At 36.1% G+C, this 14,900-nt stretch overlaps 1 protein-coding gene across 1 annotated transcript in view; it reads right to left on the bottom strand.

Moving 5' to 3' along the window:
- The window catches only part of LOC136043902 (exportin-4-like), a 160,769-nt gene that overhangs the window by 46,795 nt on the left and 99,074 nt on the right, over positions 1 to 14,900 (bottom strand). The window contains exon 14 of the mRNA XM_065728931.1: positions 9,666 to 9,835. Within this exon, the coding sequence (XP_065585003.1) occupies positions 9,666 to 9,835 (170 nt within the window). The remainder of the gene's footprint in view (positions 1 to 9,665; positions 9,836 to 14,900) is intronic.

Genomic DNA, 14,900 nt, shown 5'->3' on the forward strand with positions numbered 1-14,900 from the left:
GAAACGATGACTCTGGTCAAACATTTTCAGATCAATTGCTGGCAATTGGAAACGGAAAGCTCCCAGTAGACTCAATTTCACGAAGTATACAACTACCTGCTGATTTCTTTAATTTAGTGACGTCCATAAATGAATTGATTGAAAAAGTATTTCCGAATATTCTAAACAATTATAAAAATAATAAATGGCTAAGTGAAAGAGCGATTCTTGCACCCAAAAATATAGACGTCCACGAAATCAACAATATTGTTTTGACCAAGATTCGAGACCAGGCAGTCCTTTACAAGTCAGTCGACACAGTTTTGGAACCAAATGAAGCGGTTAATTATCCATCTGAATTTTTTAATTCCGTGGATCTTTCAGGGTTTCCACCACACGTGCTACAACTAAAAATAGGCGTACCAATAATACTTTTAAGACATATCAACCCACCAAAGCTTTGCAATGGCCCGCGACTTGCCGTAAAAAAAACAATGGAAAACCTAATAGAGGCCACAATCTTGACAAGGCCTTTTGAGGGTGAGGCTGTTCTTATTCCTCGCATTCCCATGATTCCAACGGATCTGCCTTTTCAATTTAAAAGATTGCAATTTCCAATTCGATTAGCATTTGCAATCACCATTAACAAAGCTCAAGGTCAATCATTAGAAAAATGTGGTATAGATCTTAATACTGATTGTTTTTCCCATGGACAATTGTACGTTGCATGTTTATATGCAGCGACAATTGGACAGCGAAGAATGTTGTATATTCGCAAGTTTTACGCAGTTAATTTGTATTGTATCTATCTATCTATCTATCTATATAAAAACGAGTTGTGTGTATGCATGTTTGTTTGTTTGTAAAAAGAGCGTTTGCATATGACGTCATTATTAGTACATAAGGCTTTGTATATGCACAGACAATGGGAAAGCCAAGAATGTTGTATATTCGCAAGTTTTACATAGTTTAAAACACATATATAAATCTATCTATATTCATAGGTGGTACACAGGGACATAACTACAATGGCGCGTAACTAATATGGCGCGTAACGACTTACGCGCGCGGAGGGGCTTGGGGGGGGGGGCGCGAAGCGCCCCCACCAACTAGGTGTTGGGGTGGCGCGAAAAAAATTTAAAGAATTAAAGAAAAGACGAAAACTAAAGAAAAAGAAAGAAAAAATAAAAAAATAAAAATAAATAAAAAAGAAACAAAATAAAAAATGAAAAAACTTTTGAATAATAAGTATTCAAAAAAAAATTGAGGCTCTTTCGTCCTGTGGTGGCGCAGTGGATTTGACCTTAGCTTGGTAATAAGGGAACCAGAGATCAAATCACGCTGCAGGAATGCACTGCAGGGCCGACGCAGGGACCATAGTAGTCAAGAAGCGTCGTTAATTCTTAAATAAAAAATTGGGACTCTTTCAATTTTATTAAATTGTTTAAAATGAAAAAAACTGGGAATTGCACAAATATTTCAATATATTTTGACAACAGATTAAAGAATTCGAAAACCTTGAAACAGATACCCAAAAGTTTGAGGTTTATAACTTCCTTTTTTAGAAAAAAAAATTAAAGAATTAAAGAAAAAAGACGAAAACTAAAGAAAAAGAAAGAAAAAATAAAAAAATAAAAAATAAATAAAAAAGAAACAAAATAAAAAATGAAAAAACTTTTGAATAATAAGTATTCAAAAAAAAAAAATTAAGGCTCTTTCGTCCTGTGGTGGCGCAGTGGATTTGACCTTAGCTTGGTAATAAGGGACCCAGAGATCGAATCACGCAGCAGGAATGCGCTGCAGGGCCGACGCAGGGACCATAGTAGTCAAGAAGCGTCGTTAATTCTTAAATAAAAAATTGGGACTCTTTCAATTTTATTAAATTGTTTAAAATGAAAAAATCTGGGAATTGCACAAATATTTCAATATATTTTGACAATAGATTAAAGTAATTCGAAAACCTTGAAACAGATACCAAAAGTTTGAGGTTTATTATAAATTGTTGAGCAGCATAGAAAAACATTGAAAAACATAGAATGTTACCAAAAAGCAAAACCAGGCTTGCGGTTCAAAGAGAAAGGGCCAGATTAGGAATGTGCAATTTACGTCAACGAAGGCGTGTCGAGGAACTACCAGAGCAACGAGAAACCAGACTTGCAGTTGACAGAGAAAGTAAAAAAAGAAGGTGTGTCTAGGAATGACCAGAGCAACGCGTAACCAGACTTGCTGCTGAAAGAGAAAGTAAAAAAAAAAGGCGTGTCGAGGAATCACAAGAGCAACGTGAAAACAGGCTTGCGGCTTTAAGAGATAATGCCAAAAGGACTCGTGCCGAGGAATAACAAGAGCAACGTGAAAATTATCGCCTGGCATTCAGGTGCAGCCCAGTCAATGATTATAGCTTGAGTAGATGTGTTCAAATCGGGACTATGTCTAAAATTTGTCCCTATTGCAAGGCCTTGAAATTTAATTATGAAACAATGGGAATGTGTTGCGCCTCAGGAAAAGTCAAACTTCCTCAACTGGATGCACCACCAGAGCCATTGAAGACTTTGCTTACTGGAACTACGTCAGAATCTAAACGTTTTTGATCAAACATCAGAAAATATCGTTTGGTGCCCAAATCGAAAATGAAGATCAATTTATGCCTACTTTCAAAGTAAAAGGGCAAATTTGTCATAGAGCAGGGCCCATTCTATCATTCTCAGGTGAGAATCATAAATTTTTACAACTGTACTTCATCAGTGATAGAAATTCTGAATTGAATGCACGTTGCGAAATTTTCCCGACGTTGAAAGGACTATCGTTTCCCAGTTACAACCTCTTTTCCACGAAAATAATGATTTAGTGCGCCTGTTCAAAACAGCAATCGATTTGATGCCTACTGATACGCATAAAATTGTTATTTCCGCTGACAAAACGCCTACTGGTGAACATGTGCGTAGATACAATGCTCCAACTATCGACGAAGTGGCAATCGTTATGGTCGGTGATCAGTTTTTACCTCGAGATATCTATATATATATATATATATATATATATATATATATATATATATATATATATATATATATATATATATATATATAAAATAAGTTTTTTGTCGACTGACGTCATGTTTGTCGACATAAGTTGTTTGTTGACTTACGTCATTATAAACATTGAGCATTATGACGTCATGCATGTATTTTGTATGTTTGTATATGACGTCAAAGGCTTTGTATATGACGTCAAAGGCTTTGTATGTTTGTATATGACGTCAAAGGCTTTGTATATGACGTCATTATAAGTATATAAGAAAGTGTTTCAAAGAGAAATTGTTGGTATAGATCTTAAAATGACAGAAGAAACAGCCGGTAATATAAATGACGACCGGGACACAGGGACAACTACAACAGGGATGCCGGGGGCACAGGGGGGATGTATAAATGTCGACGGGGACACAGGGAATGTTCGATTAGCAATCACCATCAACAAAGCTCAAAGGCAATCATTAGAAAAATGCAGTATAGATCTGAATACGGATTGTTTTTCCCATGGACAATTATTTGTTGCATGTTCAAGAGTCGGTAAACCTGACAATCTATTTATATGCACAGACAATGGGACAGCGAAGAATATTGTATATTCGCAAGTTTTACGTAGTTAAAAACATATATATATATATATATATATATATATATATATATATATATATATATATATATATATATATATATATATATATATATATATATATATATATATATATATATATATATATATATATATATATATATATATATATATATATATATATATCTATATTCAGAGATGGGACACAGGAACACAACTACAATGGCGCGTAGCTAATATGGCGCGTAACGACTTACACGCGCGGGGGGGGGGGGGGGGGGGGGGGGGGGGGGGGGGTTGGCAAGAAGTACCCCCACCAACTAGGTGTTGATGTGGCACGAAGCCCCACACCAACAGCTAGTATATACATATATATATGTATATATATATATATATATATATATATATATATATATATATAATATATATATATATATATATATATATATATATATATATATATATATATATATATAATATATATATATATATATATATATATATATATATATATATATATATATATATATATATATATATATATATATATATATATATATATATATATATATCTATATATATATACTATCTTCATAAGTGAGCAATAATGGTGAATTAATATATGTATTCATTTATTTTTGTCTCGAAACGGTTTCATATTTTTTCGGGAATTAGTATTTTGGGATATTCTCGCTTTAAAAAAAAAAAATCTAAATAGGCCAGAAGTCTGAGAAAATTCGTTAAGAACCTTAATTTTGCTTTTTTTTTCAAATGATGTCATGTACTATGTTAGTACATCATATAGTCATTTCGAGATTGTTGAGTTTCTAACGCATCGATTATTTACATAGTATAATGCTTGTTGGAAGGCCCAAAAAAACGAAAATTTGCAGTTGTAGTCACTATAAATGATGGTTCTTTGGAACCAACACCTGAACTATTAAACGTGATAAGATGTGAAAATCGACGACCTGGACCACCAATTGGGGAACATCAATACGGGCAGCAAAAGCAAAAGCCATTGCTAAATAGTCTGAAGTAATCAAAATCCAAAAACGTGTCAAAGATGAAAATGAAGGGCAAAGATACGGACGGTTAGAAGGAATGCGAAAACGACAATTAGACCATGTCAAGAATGAAATGAAGGGCAAAGACACACGCGGTTAGAAGACATGCAACACCGAGCAAGTGAGCAAGTCAAAAACGAAGAGCGAAGACACACGCAGTTAGAAGAAAGGCGGCGGCACGTCAAAAATGAAAATGAAGAGAAAAGAAACACGCAGTCAGGAGACATGCAACACTGAGCATGTGGCCAAGTCAAAAACAAAAATGAAGAGCAAAGACACATACTGTTAGAAGACATGCAACACCGAGCATGTGAGCAAGTCAAAAATAAAATGAGCTAAGAGCTCATATGGCACTTGTAACGAGGCCAAAAGAGCTAAGAGCCAAGAGCTCATATGGTATGAGCTCTAACAAAATCCTAAGAATCAATAGATTGATTTAAAAAGAAAAAAGGCTTAAGGCCGGTTGGGATTTAAAATAAGAGCTCTGAGTCACGATGTCCTTCTAAATATCAAAATTCATTAAGATCCGATCTAACTCATAAGTTATAAATACCTCATTTTTTCTAATTTTTCCCCTCTCTTTAGCCCCCCAGATGGTCGAATCTGGGAAAACGACTTTATCAAGTCAATTTGTACAGCTCCCTGACACGCCTACCAATTTTCATCGTCCTAGCACGTCCAGACGCACCAAACTCGCCAAAGCACTGAACCCCTCTCCCCAATTCCCCGAAAAAGAGCGAATCCAGTACGGTTACGTCAATCACGTATCTACGACATTATTCTAACCACCAAGCTTCATCCCGATTCCTCCATTCTAAGCGTTTTCCAAGATTTCCGATTTCCCCCTCCAACTCCTCCCAATGTCAACAGATCTGGTCAGGATTTAAAATAAGAGCTCTGGGACATGATTTACTTCTAAATATCAAATTTCATTAAGATCCGGTCACCCGTTCTTAAGTTAAAAATACCTAAATTTTTCGAATTTTTCCAAATTAACACCCCCCCCCCCAGCTCCTCCAAAGAGAACGGATCCGTTCCAATTATGTCAATCACGTACCTAGAGCTTGTGTTTATTCTTCCCATCAAGTTTCATCCGATCTCTCCACTCTAAGCGTTTTCCAAGATTTCTGTTTCCCTCCTCCAACCCCCTATGTCCCAGGATCCAATTCGAGTCGAAAATGGAGCATCTGAGACATAAGATCCTGCTATATATCAAGTTTCATTAAGATCCGATCACCAATTCGTAAGATAAAAATACCCCAATTTTCACGTTTTCAAAGATTTCCGATTCCCCCTCCAACTCCACCCAATATCACAGGATTTGGTTTATAAGATAAGAGCTTTAAAGCACAAGATGCTTCTAAATATCAAATTTCATTAAGATCTGATCACCCGTTCGTAAGTTACAAATACCTCATTTTTCCAAAAGACTCCACCAAAGAGAGGGGATCCGGTCCGGTTATGTCAATCACGTATCTTAAACTTGTTTTTATTCTTCCCATCCAGTTTCATCCTGATCTCTCCGCTTTAAGTATTTTCTAAGATTTCCGATCCCCCCCCCCCCCCAATGACGCTGGATCCGGTTGAGATTTAAAATAAGAGATCTGAGTTACGAGGTCCTTCTAAATATGAAGTTTCATGAAGATCCAATCACTCTTTCGTAAGTTAAAAATATGTCATTTTTTCTAATTTTTCAGTATTAACCCTCCCCCCAATTCCCCCAAATAGAGCAGATCCGTTCCAATTATGTCAATCACGTATCTAAGACTTCTGCTTATTTTTCCCACCAAGTTTAATCCCGATCCCTCCACTCTAAGCGTTTTCCATGATTTTAGATCCCCCCCAAAACTCCCCCCAATGTCACCAGATCTGGTTGGGATTTAAAATAAGAGCTTTGAGACACGGTACCTTCTAAATATCAAATTTCACTGAGATCTGATCACCCGTTCGTAAGTTAAAAATACCTCATTTTTTCTAATTTTTAAGAATTAACCCCCCCCCCCCAACTACCCCAAAGAGAGCGGATCCGTTCCTGTTATGTCAATTATGTATCTAGGATTTGTGCTTATTTTTCTCACCAAGTTTCATCCCGATCCCTCCACTCTAAGTATGTTCCAAGATTTTAGGTTTCCCGCTCCCAACTCCCCCCCCCCCCCAATGTCACCAGATCCGGTCTGGATTTAAAATAAGAGCTCTGAGACACGGTATCCCTCCAAACATCCAGTTTCATTAAGATCTGATCAACCGTTCGAAAGGTAAAAATACTTCATTTTTTCTATTTTTTCCGAATTAACCGGCCCCCCACTCCCCCCCCCCATATGGTCAAATCGGGAAAACGACTATTTATAATTTAATCTGGTCTCGTCCCTGATACGTCTGACAAATTTCATCGTCCTAGCTTACCTGGAAGTGCCTGAAGTAACAAAACCGGGACCGTAAGACAGACAGACAGACAGACCGACAGAATTTGCGATTGCTATATGTCACTTGGTTAATACCATGTGCCACAAAAATGGAAAGCAAAGACACACGCGGTTAAAATGCGACACCAAACAAGCGAGCGAGTCAATGAAAATCAACCTGGACAGCGATAATCAAAACGCGTCGAAATTGATAATGATAGCGATGATGATTGGGTTTGGGATTTTGATTAGCATACGCTCTTCAATACCAATCATACCTTTGTTAAGAAAAAAAAGGTTTGGCGATATGTATTTCAAAATGAAGAAATACAAGCCGAGGTAAAACGACCTGAACAAATTGAAAATGATAGTAAACATTATTATGATTTAGATTTTGACATGGGTAAGGTCAGGTAAAACGAACCAAACAAATTGAAAATGATAGGGATGATTATTAGGTTTTGGATTTGACATGGATAAGGTCATCAATGCCTACCATACCTTTGAAAATCAATAGCCTGGACTAGATAAATCGTTGGAAGAAAAAGAAGTTTTTGTACTACCACTTGAACAATTAAAAGAAACAAAGGTTCAGCGATATGTCTTTCATAATGACAAAAGGCTAGCCAAGGCAAAAGACGAAGTTTTTGTCCCATCACCTGAACAATTAAAAGAAACAAAGGTTCGGCGATATGCCTTTCATAATGACAAAAGGCTAGCCGAGGCAAAAGACGAAGTTTTATCCCATTACATGAATAATTAAAAGAAACAAAGGTTCGGCGATATGTCTTTCATAATGACAAAAGGCTAGTCGAGGCAAAAGACAAAGTTTTTGTCCCATCCCCTGAATAATTAAAAGAAACAAAGGTTCGGCGATATGTCTTTCATAATGACAAAAGGCTAGTCGAGGCAAAAGACGAGGTTTTTGTCCCATCACCTGAATAATTAAAAGAAACAAAGGTTCGGCGATATGTCTTTCATAATGACAAAAGGCTAGTCGAGGCAAAAGACGAAGTTTTTGTCCCATCACCTGAATAATTAAAAGAAACAAAGGTTTGGTGATATGTCTTTCATAATGACAAAAGGCTAGTCGAGGCAAAAGACGAAGTTTTTGTCCCATCACCTGAATAATTAAAAGAAACAAAGGTTCGGCGATATGTCTTTCATAATGACAAAAGACTAGTCGAGGAAAAAGACGAAGTTTTTGTCCCATCACCTGAATAATTAAAAGAAACAAAGGTTCGGTGATATGTCTTTCATAATGACAAAAGGCTAGTCGAGGCAAAAGACGAAGTTTTTGTCCCATCACCTGAATAATTAAAAGAAACAAAGGTTCGGCGATATGTCTTTCATAATGACAAAAGGCTAGTCGAGGCAAAAGACGAAGTTTTTGTCCCATCACCTGAATAATTAAAAGAAACAAAGGTTCAGCGATATGTCTTTCATAATGACAAAAGGCTAGTCGAGGCAAAAGACGAAGTTTTTGTCCCATCACCTGAATAATTAAAAGAAACAAAGGTTCGGTGATATGTCTTTCATAATGACAAAAGGCTAGTCGAGGCAAAAGACGAAGTTTTTGTCCCATCACCTGAATAATTAAAAGAACCAAAGGTTCGGCGATATGTCTTTCATAATGACAAAAGGCTAGTCGAGGCAAAAGACGAAGTTTTTGTCCCATCACCTGAATATTTAAAAGAAACAAAGGTTCGGCGATATGTCTTTCATAATGACAAAAGGCTAGTCGAGGCAAAAGACGAAGTTTTTGTCCCATCACCTGAATAATTAAAAGAAACAAAGGTTCGGCGATATGTCTTTCATAATGACAAAAGGCTAGTCGAGGCAAAAGACGAAGTTTGTGTCCCATCACCTGAATAATTAAAAGAAACAAAGGTTCGGCGATATGTCTTTCATAGTGCAAACTGTATTGTTTCATAAAGCAAGAAACTGCTCCCCTTATTTGCTTCAAGTTTGATTTTTTCATATTTGCAGGATACACGACAACGGAGGTAAAGGGCAAATCATTTCTAATATACTAAGTACCCTAAGTTTTAAAAATATATTTCACAAAAGAGGCCAGCCATATTGTGGAAATAATTTTTATTATGAATTTTATAAACTTTTTGTGTTAAATTATCAATTTTTTAGTTCTTTCCGATAACACTTTACCGCCATGCACACCACCCTCCGCAAAAAACATTTGCTAAACCCCTTTCAACCTTCTCCAACCGCTAAATTAAAATGTAAACAAATCAAAGCCAGGAACTTGCTATGGGTAAAGGGGGCATGACAACCACACTAAAGAATCATTTAAATAGATCTTATACAATTCAATTGCAAGGATTCTAAAATTTGTCTGCCACCCCTCCAACCATCCCCTCTTGAACTTCGCCTCTCAGAAAGGATAACAAGTGCCAAAACTGGCAAACAAAGATAGTAGCCACACAATATACGAAGCGCTTTCTAGTAGTTAATATTTAAGATATTAAATATCTAATAAGTATTAATATATGAAGCTATTTATACTTGACACTTTTAAAGGTACAGACTTCTAAATAAAAATATAAAGACTATTGTATCTGATATTAATGTATCAAATTAGGCTTACTTTTCTCTGGTGTTTACCAGTCCTATAAGAAGCTGTACTGTTTCAGAAACCAGTTCCTGTTCAGCAGGCTGGGTTCGTAGATTAGATTCGATTTTATTGAGAAGAAAACCTATTATCCATGATGAAGTCTCTGAATCCAACTTAAATGCTGCGCTCAAGACCGGACTTACCTTAAAAAGAAAAAAAAAATAATATACTAAAATGGATACAGACTCACTAAACGGATAAGCTTGCTATAGGAAACGGATAAAGCTTGCTATAGGAAAATTTGTCTTTTCTACATAGAGGATTTGATATTTTTTTTAATATACATTTGTGGTGATTTTTTTGAATAGGTAAATTTGTCACTTCATTTAAACAAGTAAACTTAAAAGCTCTCCAATTTAAAGTAACTCCTCTCACAACATAAATAAATTTTGAGTCTCTGAATCAAACTCAAATGCGCAAGACCAGACTTGCCTTAAAAACAAGAGCTAAGAGATCATATGGCACTTGTGACGAGGTCGGAAGAGCCAAGAGCTCATATGGTATAAGCTCTAGCAAAATTCTAAGAATCAACAGATTGCTTTAAAAGGAAAATAGAGGTTTTATGCCGGTCGGGATTTAAAATAAGAGCTCTGAGTCACGAGGTCCTTCTAAATAAAAAAATTCATTAAGATCCGATCACCCACTTGCAAGTCAAAAATACTTCAATTTTTCTAATTTTTTCTCTCCCTTCAGCTCCCCAGATGTTCGAATCGGGGAAAATGATTTTATCAAGTCAATTTGTACAGCTCCCTGACATGCCTACCGATTTTCATGGTCCTAGCACTTCCAGAAGCACCAAACTCGCCAAAGCACTGAACCCCACCATCTAACTCTCCCAAAGGGAGCGGATCCAGTCCGGTTACGTCAGTCACGTATCTACGACATTTATAAGCATTTTCCAAAATTTCTGGTTTCCCCCTCCAGCTCCCCTAATGTCAACATCTGGTTGGGATATGAAATAAGAGCTCTGAGACATGAATTCCTTCTAAATATCAAATTTCATTAAGATACGGTCACCCGTTCTTAAGTTAAAAATACCTCTATTTTTCTAACTTTTCCAAATTAACATCTCCCAGCTCCCCCAAAGAGAACGGATTCGTACCAATTATGTCAATCTCGTATCTATAACTTGTGCTTATTCTTCCCGTCAAGTTTTATCCCGATATCTCCACTCTAAGCGTTTTCCAAGATTTCCGTTTCCAAGATTTCTGTTCCCCCCTCCAACCCTCTATGTCCCCGGATCCGATTCGATTTGAAAATGGAGCATCTGAGACAAAATATTCTTCTATATATCAAGTTTCATTGAGATCCAATCACCCATTCGTAAGATACCTCGATTTCACGTTTTCCAAGAATTCCGGCTTCCCCCTCCAACTCCCTTCAATATCACCGGATCTGGTCGGGATTTAAAATGAGAGTTTTAAAGTACAAGACCCTTCTAGATATTAAATTTCATTAAGATCTGATCACCCGTTCGTAAGTTACAAATACCTCATTTTTCTAATTTCTCCAAATTACCCCCCCCCCGCCAACTCCACCAAAGAGAGCAGATCCGGTCCGGTTATGTCAGTAACCTATCTTGGACTTGTGCTTATTCTTTCCACCAAGTTTCATCCTTATCTCTCCGCTTTAAATGTTTTCCAAGATTTTCAGTCCCCTTCCTAATGACACTGGACCCGGTCGGGGAAAAAAAAATAAGAGATCTGAGTTTCGAAGTCCTTCTAAATATGAAATTTCATTAAGATACGATCACTCTTTCGCAAGTTAAAAATACCTCCTTTTTTCAATTTTTTTTAGAATTAACCTCCCCCTCCAACTCCCCCAAAGAGAGCAGATCCGTTCCGGTTATGTCAATCCCGTATCTAGGACCTGTGCTTATTTTTCTCACCAATTTTCATCCCGATCCCTCCACTCTAAGCATTTTCCAAGAGTTTAGGTTCCCCCCCCCCAACATCCCCTTCATCAGATAAGGTTGAAATTTAATATAAAAGCTCTGAGACATGATATCCTTCCAAACATCAAATTTCATTAAGATCCGATCAATCCTTCGTACCACCAAGTTTCATCCCAATCCCTCCACTCTAGGCGTTTTCTAAGATTTTAGGTTCCCCCCTCAATTCCCCCAGTGTCACCGGATCCAGTCGGAATTTAAAATAAGAGCTCTGAGACACGATCCTTACAAACTTTAAATTTCATTAAGATCCGATCACTCCTTCATAAGTTAAAAATACCTCATTTTTCTATTTTTTCAGAATTAACCCCCCCAACTCCCCCAAAGAAAGCGGATCCGTTTCAGTTATGTCAATCACGTATCTAGAACTTCTGCTTATTTTTCCCACCAAGTTTCATCCCGATCCCTCCACTCTAAGCGTTTTCCAAGATTTTAGGTTCCCCCCCCCTCAATTCCCCCAATGTAACCGGATCCAGTCGGGATTTAAAATAAGAGTTCTGAGACACGATATCCTTCCAAACTTTAAATTTCATTAAGATCTGATCACTCCTTCGTAAGTTAAAAATACCTCATTTTTTCTAGTTTTTCAGAATTATCCCCCCCCCAACTCCCCCAAACAGAGCAGATCTGATCCAGTTATGTCAATCACATATCTATGACTTCTGCTTATTTTCCCCACCAAGTTTCATCCCAATCGCTCCACTCTAAGCGTTTTCCAAGATTTAAGGTTCCCCCCTCCAACTCCCCCCAATATCACCGGATCTGGTCGGGATTTAATATAAGAGCTCTGAGACACGATATCCTTCCAAAAATCAAATTTCATTAAGATCCCACCACCCGTTCATAAGTTAAAAATACTTCATTTTTTCTATTTTTTCCGAATTAACCGATCCCCCACTCCCCCCCCCCCAGATGGTCAAATCGGGAAAATGACTATTTCTAATTTAATCTGGTCCGGTCCCTGATACGCCTGCCAAGTTTCATCGTCCTAGTTTGCCTAAAAGTACCTGAAGTAGCAAAACCGGGACAGACAGACAGACAGATCGACAGACAGACAGACCGACAGAATTTGCGATCGCTATATGTCACTTGGTTTATACCAAATGCCTTAAAAAGGGGAAAAAGATACACACTAACTATCAGCGGATAGAACTAGCTATATGACAATTCATCTTTTTCAAAGAGGTAAATTTGGTAACAAATTTTGAATAGGTTAATTCAGTATTTCTTTTAAATAAGTGAATTCAAAATTTTCCAACTTAAAGTAACTCGTTTCACAACACAACTAATTTCTAACACAACATTGTCTCATCATGACAAATCGAAAAATCGCAACAAAGAAAAAAAAAAAGGATAATCATAGCTAGTGAAAAAAGATAAATAAAATACAAAATATTATATTCGAGACTTCTGTTCAACCGAATCAATACAGAATTAAGAATAAAAATTTCAAAATAAAAACAAGAATCTGTTTGACAATATAAACAGACAAACCTGAGAAATAAATTCTAATACAAAAAACACCCTTTCTAAGCAACGGTAACTGAATAAAAAAAACGATGATTAAAGGCTCTTCAGACTTTCAATTTAGAATTCATTTTATGTAAGGCGTTTTTGGAAGGGCCTCTTTTTTGTAGGGTACATTGAACACTAATCACTTCCTCGGCATGGTGTTATCAGAGACTCTAGTGTAAAATACGTAAGATTGGAATTAGTATTTTCATTATGGACTGGGCTTAGAGGATCTTCAGTATAAAACAGTTCGTGCTAAACGGCGGTTTGCTTTTTGTCACAATTCTTTAAGAAAGACTGTTCAAAAGAGGGCCCCTGAATTTGAGCGAGAAGTATTCTTAAAGAGTTTTAAGACTTTAGTGTAAATATCGAGGGTTGAAGATGGGGTAGCCCCTAATGGGATAATTTCTGTTCCTTTCAAGTTCTAAAGTTGCTCCTTACTTTAAGTTGAATTTTTTGTTACTTTTGTTTAATCTCTACTAAGGCCGACTTCTTTAGTTCATATGCTTCTTGATTTCAACTGTTTACTTAAAAAACTACGTCAGATCTTTAATGGGGGGGGGGGAATAATGGTGGCGTTATCAAACAAAATGCAGTTGTCTGGGTTATCATAGACGTGTTGAGCTAATACAGAATCATAATCCTCAAGTTTTGCCATAGGTTCGTGGCTATTCCGATTGAAGATTTGTGTTTCCATAACTTATCTCTTCTTTGTTGGTGGGTCCTTCCAGCACAGAAACAACCGCAAGAACCGGGAGTTCAATAAGCATCACATGGAATGAGGCTGGTTTTATTCCTGCTGCAGTTGAGAAAGCATTGTATTTTGTTTAAACTTTTGAAAGAGACACTAAGGTTAAGTTTTTTCTTAATTAAAAAAGAAAGAATCTAAAAAAACTGCCTTATTTGGCTAACCATCAAAAAATAAACTATAAAAAATTGGTTCTATCCCACTTTCTAGGATTATAATAAAGGGAAGTTTTCCATTCATATTTTTTAATTCAAATCTAGGCAATAACTTTCTAACAAATATTCTACAGCCTCAACTGAATGGAGAAACATAAAGTACTTTCATCAATTCCTATTTTTGCAGTCAATGAAATTTTTATACGATTTTGCTAAATAATTCACTGATTAAGCTCTGCCTTTTAAATATTTAAATTAATTATTTTTGAAAATGTATCATAGTCCCCCTCCTCACAAAAGAAGCTCGATTATACGAAAAATCGTATAAATCTTGGTATTCCGGCCAAGACACTAAAGAACCTAAGGCACATTATAATCAGGGACAAATACGTAAAAATATATTCGAATGTTCTAATTATGCTGTATTCTTAAAAAAAAATAAACGTCCCTTCCATCATTTCAATTAATTTTAGCAAAATTAAATTGATTTTAAAGTTACTTCAATTAATTTTAACAAATCTCAGCGTGTCCTCATTGTACTGAATGCATTTTTTTATGACACAGAAATCTTTATTGCAATGGCCGAGTTTAAGATTAATTATTAACAACTAACATGACTTAATAAATCGTGATTATTTCACTAATAATGTTTCTATAAACACAGCAATAATTTAAGCCGTCTAAACCTTCATAATATGTCCTTGACCCATAAAGTTGCTAATAAATTCTAAATTAATAAAAAATGTATATTTCTATCCGTGCCGTATATATTGGTAACTTTATAATTTTAGATTAATAATTTTGTTTTATTATTAAGCTATGTTCTATATGAGATTTTTTTT

Source organism: Artemia franciscana, chromosome 2, assembly GCF_032884065.1.
Source record: "Artemia franciscana chromosome 2, ASM3288406v1, whole genome shotgun sequence".
NCBI classification, from domain to species: domain Eukaryota; kingdom Metazoa; phylum Arthropoda; class Branchiopoda; order Anostraca; family Artemiidae; genus Artemia; species Artemia franciscana.